Source organism: Tachyglossus aculeatus, chromosome Y4, assembly GCF_015852505.1.
Source record: "Tachyglossus aculeatus isolate mTacAcu1 chromosome Y4, mTacAcu1.pri, whole genome shotgun sequence".
Classification (NCBI taxonomy): Eukaryota; Metazoa; Chordata; class Mammalia; order Monotremata; family Tachyglossidae; genus Tachyglossus; species Tachyglossus aculeatus.
In genome coordinates, this window is record NC_052096.1 from 5,863,761 (window position 1) to 5,870,842 (window position 7,082).

General features: G+C 57.6%; 1 protein-coding gene across 2 annotated transcripts in view; it reads left to right on the plus strand.

The window, feature by feature from the left end:
• The window catches only part of KIRREL1 (kirre like nephrin family adhesion molecule 1), a 94,346-nt gene extending 87,611 nt beyond the window's left edge, over window positions 1-6,735 (plus strand). For both annotated transcript variants that reach the window (XM_038768292.1, XM_038768293.1), the window contains exons 11-15: window positions 2,331-2,529; window positions 3,751-3,858; window positions 5,469-5,608; window positions 5,762-5,839; window positions 6,200-6,735. In XM_038768292.1, coding sequence (XP_038624220.1) covers window positions 2,331-2,529; window positions 3,751-3,858; window positions 5,469-5,608; window positions 5,762-5,839; window positions 6,200-6,682 — 1,008 coding nt within the window. In that variant the 3' untranslated portion in view covers window positions 6,683-6,735. The remainder of the gene's footprint in view (window positions 1-2,330; window positions 2,530-3,750; window positions 3,859-5,468; window positions 5,609-5,761; window positions 5,840-6,199) is intronic.
• Window positions 6,736-7,082: the final 347 nt, after the last annotated feature.

Below are 7,082 nucleotides of genomic sequence, written 5' to 3' on the forward strand. Positions count from 1 at the left end.
TTCCCTCATCTGTAAAATGGGGATGAAGACTGTGAGCCCCACGCGGGACAGGGACTGTGTCCATCCCGATTTGCTTGTATCCACCCCAGCGCTTACTACAGTGCCTGGCACATAGTAAGCACTTAACAAGAACCATAATTATTATTATTATTATTCATTCATTCAATCATATTTATTGAGTGCTTACTGTGGGCAGAGCACTGTACTAAGCACTTAGCACTGTACTAAGCGCTTAATAAAACTGTGAGCCCCACGTGGGACAACCTGATTACGTTGCATCTACCCCAGCGCTTAGAACAGTGCTTAGGGTATAAAGTGGAATGTTTCTTTTCAGCATGCCCCCAACGCCGCGCATTGGGAATTCGGGGTGGGGGGCGGTGGCAGAACTTCCAAGCCTTTCTCAGTTTCCCCCCTCCTTTCCATCATCCCGGACCCCTCCCGTCTTAGATGGGATCGCAAAGCCCACCCCCAAAAATTCCCCCTCCATTATCTCCCAGCCTTGTTCCCCCCTTTTCCCTCCCGCTCCTCTTCCCCCTCCTCTTTCCCCTCCTCCTCCAGGGATGAATTAAAATTATTATTCCATGAATTATTCCCATGAATTATTCCCAGGGCCATTAGGAGCCAAACTGCTCATCATCTTTAATGGCCATTTTTTTAAGTCCAGGGCTACCCAGGGATGGCCACTTACTGCTGGCCAGAGCCTCCAACTCCTGGGGGGGGTGGAGGGATTTCTCCACTGGAGCCACCCCTAGTGCTACCCCCAGAGGGGTAATAATAATAATAATAATAATAATAATAATAATAATCATAAAATAAAACAGCATTTGTTAAGCGCTTACTATTCTATTTATTTTATTATGTTAATATATTTTATTTCATTGTCTGTCTCCCCCTTCTAGACTGTGAGCCCGTTGTCGGGTAGGGACCATCTCTATATGTTGCCGACTTGTACTTCCCAAGCGCTTAGTCCAGTGCTCTGCACACAGAAAGCGCTCAATAAATACGATTGAATGAATGAATGTACCAAGCACTATTCTAAGCGCTGTTAGATACAAGGTCATCAGATTGTCCCACGGGGGGGCTCACAGTCTTCATCCCCATTTTCCAAGCAAGGTCACTGAGGCCCAGAGAGTCAATCAATCAATCAATCGTATTTATTGAGCGCTTACTGTGTGCAGAGCACTGTACTAAGCGCTTGGGAAGTGCAAGTTGGCAACATATAGAGACAGTCCCTACCCAACAGTGGGTTCACAGTCTAAAAGGGGGAGAGAAGTGAAGTGACTTGCCCATAGTCACACAGCTCACAAGTGCCGGAGCGGGATTAGAACCCACAACCTCGGACTCCCAAGCCCGGGCTCTTTCCAGTTGTGGGGAGGAGGGGATTAGGAGGGAGGAGAGGAGTGGAGTGGGGCAGTGGGGGAATGGGGAGGGGGCGTAGAAGAGGGAGGGGAGAAGAGAACAGTGCTCCGGCGTTTAGAACAGTGCTTGGCACGTAGTAAGAGCTTAACAAATACCATTATTATTATTATTATTATTATTATTATTATTATTATTATTATAGAGGAGGGGGTCGTGGGTTGGGGGAGGTAATGGGGGGAAATGGGGAGGGGGAGTGGGAAGGGGCTGGGAGGATGGAGCAAAGGGGGTGGGCGCAGAGGGCACAGCCTTACCCTGCCGTGACCTCGAGAGGCCCTGGATAACAATAATAATAATAATAATAATAATAATAATAATGATGGTATTTGTTAAGTGCTTACTATGTGCAAAGCACTGTTCTAAGCGCTGGGGAGGTTACAATAATAATAATAATAATAATGTTGGCATTTGTTAAGCGCTTACTGTGTGCAAAGCACTGTTCTAAGCGCTTGGGGGGATACAAAGTGATCAGGTTGTCCCACGTGGGGCTCACAGTCTTAATCCCCATTTTACAGATGAGGTAACTGAGGCTCAGAGAAGTTAAGTGACTTGCCCAAGGTCACACAGCAGACATGTGGTGGAGCCGGGATTCGAACCCATGACCTCTGACCCCAAAGCCCGTGCTCTTTCCACTGAGCCACGCTGCTTCTCTGTTGTGATCGGGTTGTCCCATGGGGGGAATCACAGTTTTAATCCCCATTTCACAGATGAGGGAACTGAGGCCCAGAGAAGTTAAGTGACTCGGGCACCGGATGACAAGAGATGCTAAGCCACTGAGGCTGGGGTGGAGCGGCCTGTAGGAAGCCAAGAGGAAGTCGGGAGGAAACCAGAGGGCTTTTGGGGGGCTGGGGGCAGCGGCCGCTGAGCCCGGCCTCTGCATCCGGTCCGTGGCCCCTCGGGGACGGCCCCGGCAGGCTTGGGCGTGGAAGGAGAACTTCCTGGAGACGGGCACGCTGGAGCGCTACACGGTGGAGCGGACCAACCTGGGCAGCGGGGTCCTGTCCACCCTGACCATCCACAACGTGGCCGAGGTGGACTTCCAGACTCACTATAACTGCACCGCCTGGAATAGCTTCGGGCCTGGCACCGCCATCATCCAGCTGCAGGAGAGAGGTGCCCGCGGGGACCGGGGAGGGCCCACCGGCGGATGCCGGGGCCGCGCCCCGCCGTCCCCCTCAGCCTCGCTCCCGTCTCTACCTTCCCGACTTCCGGACCCAACTGGACCCCTCTTCCCTGCCCCCCGGGGAGTCCCCACACTCTCCAGACCCAACTGGACTCCTCTTTCCTGCCCCCTTGGGATTCCCCACTCTCCAGACCCAACTGGACCCCTCTTCCCTGCCCCCCAGGGAGTCCCCACACTCTCCAGACCCAACTGGACCCCTCTGTCCTGACCCCCGGGAAGCCCCCACACTCCCCAGACCCAACTGGACCCCTCTTTCCTGCCCCCCGGGGAGTCCCCACACTCTCCAGACCCAACTGGACCCCTCTTCCCTGCCCCCCGGGGAGTCCCCACACTCTCCAGACCCAACTGGACTCCTCTTTCCTGCCCACTGGGGAGTCCCCACACTCTCCAGACCCACCTGGACCCCTCTTTCCTGCCCCCCGGGGAGTCCCCACACTCTCCAGACCCACCTGGACCCCTCTTTCCTCCCTGCTCTCTCGGGAGTCTCCACACTCTCCAGACCCAACTGGACTCCTCTTTCCTGCCCCCCAGGGAGTCCCCACCCTCTCCAGACCCAACTGGACCCCTCTTCCCTGCCCTCTGGGGAGTCCCCACACTCTCCAGACCCAACTGGACCCCTCTTCCCTGCCCCCCGGGGATTCCCCACACCCTCCAGACCCTCTCTCCAGCCTCAGTGGCCCCCAACACCCTTCGGACCCAACCATGCCCCTCTTCCCTGCCCCTAGATTTCCTCCAACACCCTCCCGGTTGAGCACACCCCTCTCTCCTTCTCCATCCCCCAGTGGCCTCACCTCCACCTTCCGGGCTGACCACTCTCTCCTCTGCCCCTCTCCAGACACAACCCTACCCCTCTATTCCAGTCTCCAGGGCTTCCATCCCAACTTTCAGCCCTGAACCCCCTCGTTCCACATCCCCAGCACTTTCTCCTTTTCCCACCCCACCCCCTAGGCCTAACTGTTCATCTCACCCCTCTGCATCCCCCTCCCCACCCCCAAGACTCCCACCTCCCCATCCCCAGAGCTCCCTTCCACCCCAAGGAATGACCGTCCCCACTGCCCTCTCCTCTCCCCCACCCCGAGAGCTGGACCCCTGGCCCTCCGGACCCCACCGTGTCCCCTCCCCGCGGCACTGACCCCTTCCTCCTCCCGCAGAGGTGCTGCCCGTGGGGGTCATCGCCGGGGCCACCATCGGGGCCGGGATCCTGCTCATCTTCTTCTTCGTCACCTTCGTCTTCTTCCTCTACCGGCGCCGGAAAGGCAGTGAGTGTGGACGTCGGGCACCCCGGGGGGACCACCCACCCTGTCCTCCAGCATCTCCAAGCCCCGAACCTCCCCCCTCTAGACTGGCAGCTCGTTGTGGGCAGGGAATGTGTCTGTTGATTGTTCTACTGTCCTCTCCCAAGCGTTTAGCCCAGTGCTCTGCACGCCTTAAGTGCTCAGTACACAGCGTTTACTGGGTGTCAATCACTGTTCTAAGCACCAGGGTAGATACAAGGCCATCATTTATTCATTTATTCATTCATTCAATCGTATTTATTGAGCGCTTACTGTTTGCAGAGCACTGTACTAAGCGCTTGGGAAGTCCAAATTGGCAACATATAGAGACGGTCCCTACCCAACAACGGGCTCACAGTCTAGAAGACTGGTTGGCCCGTCCATCAAGTTGGACGGAGTCCTGCCCCACATAGGATCACACTCCCAATCCCCATTTTACAGCTGCACAAAGTCAATCGACCTGCCCAGGGTCACACAGCAAAGTGGCGGAGTCAGGATTAGAACCCAGGCCCTTCTGACCCCCAGACCCCTGCTCTATCCACTGGGCCACCCTGCTTCTTGTGTCAAACACTGCTGTAAGTGCTGGGGTAGCTAAATTGGACACCACTCCTGTCTCGCATGGAGCTCAGAGTCTTAAATAGGAGGGAGAATGGGAGAACTGAGGCACAGAGAGGTCCGTCCTCTCCCCCTCTTGCCCCCCTCAATCCCCCCCGCCTTACCTCCTTCCCTTCCCCACTGCACCTGGATATATGTATATATGTCTGTACCTATTTATTACTCTATTTATTTATTTATTTTACTTGTACATATCTATTCTATTTATTTTAATTTGTTAATACGTTTTGTTTTGTTCTCTGTCTCCCCCTTCTAGACTGTGAGCCCACTGTTGGGTAGGGACCATCTCTATATGTTGCCAACTTGGACTTCCCAAGCGCTTGGTACAGTGCTCTGCACACAGTAAGCGCCCAATAAATACGATTGATTGATTGATTGATTAGGTGATTTGCCCCAGATCACACAGCAAGCAACTGAAGAGAAGCAGCCGTGGCTCAGTGGAAAAAGCCCAGGCTTTGGAGTCAGAGGGCATGGGTTCAAATCCCGGCTCTGCCAATTGTCAGCTGGGTGACTTTGGGCAAGTCACTTCACCTCTCTGGGCCTCAGTTACCTCATCTGGAAAATGGGGATTAAGACTGTGAGCCCCCCCATGGGGCAACCTGATCACTTTGTAACCTCCCCAGTGCTTAAAACAGTGCTTTGCACATAGCAAGCGCTTAATAAATGCCGTCATTATTATTATTATTAATTAATTGGCAGATCTGGGACTCGAATGGTGGTCCTCCCAGGCCCGAGCTCTTTCCACTAGGCCACACCGCTTCTCTAGGCCATGCTACTTATTGAGCACTTACTGTGTGCACTGTACTTACTGCGTGCACTGTACTAAGCGCTTGGGAGAGTAGGATATAACAGGGTTGGTGGACGCGTTTCCTGCCCTTAATGAGCTTACACTCTTGCGGGCCCAGAGAGGTCGAGGGAGCCGGACAGGGTCGCCCGGCAGACCCCTCCCGCCCACGGGCCCCGCTCCGCTCTCCCGCCAGGCCGCAAGGACGTGACGCTGAGGAAACTGGACATCAAGGTGGAGACGGTGAACAGGGAGCCGCTGCCCCTGCACGCCGACCGCGAGGAGGACACGGCCAGCGTCTCCACGGCCACCCGCGTCATGAAGGCCATTTACTCGGTGAGCGCCTGGCCTCCGTCCCCCCACCCCGGCCGTCCCCCCCAGGTCCCCTCCTTCCCCGGCCTCTGCTCCCTGACCCTTCCTCCCGACCCTTGACCCCCCTCCCAGCCCCTGACTCTACCCTCCCGTCCTCCCCGCGTCCCGCTGACTCAGTCATTTAAGGACGATGTGGACCTGAAGCAGGACCTGCGCTGTGACTCCATGGACCCCCGGGAGGAGTACGAGATGAAGGTGAGAGACCGCTGGGACCCCGACGAAGGGGATTGAGGAGGGGAGAGGCCCGGGCGGGCCCATCCCTCTCGCCTCCCTCTCTCTCTGCTTGGGTCACTTCCAGCGGCTACTACAGCGTCCAGGTGTGAGGGGGCTGGTTCTGGGGGTGGGCTGGAGGAGGAGGAGTGAAAGAAATTGGGGGGGAAGGGGTCTCCTCAGCGAGCCCGTCCCATTCTAGACTGTGAGCCCGCTGTTGGGTAGGGACCGTCTCTATATGTTGCCAACTTGGACCTCCCAAGCGCTTAGTACGGTGCTCTGCACACAGTAAGCGCTCAATAAATACGACTGAATGAATGAATTTCCCCCCCACCCCAACCGCAGGACCCCACCAACGGCTACTACAACGTGCGGGCGCACGAAGACCGCCCGGCGTCCCGCTCGGTCCTGTACCCCGACTACCGGACGGCCGGTCCGGCCCGCTACGACCCGCGGCCCTCCTCCCGCCTGTCCCACGCCAGCGGCTACGCCCAGCTCAGCTCCTACGGCCGCGGGCCGGCCACCGAATACGGCCCCGAGCAGGCCCCGCCGGGGCCCGCGCCGCCGGCCCCGGTGGCCCCGGGGGACACGGCCAGCCAGCTGTCCTACGAGAACTACGAGAAGTTCGCCCCCCACGCCTTCCCCGCCGCCCCCGGCTACCCGGCCTACCGGCTGGGCTACCCGCAGCCCACGGGCCTGGAGCGGGCCCCCTACGAACCCTACGACCCCCTGGGCAAGTACTCGACGGCCACACGGTTCTCGTACACGTCGCAGCATTCGGACTACGGCCAGCGTTTCCAGCAGCAGAGGATGCAGACTCACGTGTGAGGGAGGGGTCCCCCGGCCCCCCTGCCCTCCATCTCTGCAGGGCGGAAGATGGGGCGGGGAGAGACGGGCGGGGGGAAGGGGATGGGGTGGGGGGCTTTTGACCCATCCCTGATATTCAGGGACCTTCCCACTTCCCCCCTTCTTCCCCCTGGGGGTCTTCCATCCCACCGGCCGGCCCGGGGATGGAGTGAGATGGGGGGCCTCCATCGGTGGGACCGTGCGAGGGGGTAGGCCGAGGCTATGCGGATGATGCCTCCCACCTTTCCCCGCTTTTTCTCTCCCCCCCGGGGGTGCGGCCGAACATAACTGGGGGGCCGGAGCGGTTTTTTAGGGGGAGCGGAGGACGTACAATGGGAGTGGGAGAGGAGGGGCGTCTTCACCGCCCCAACTCCGGGATCCC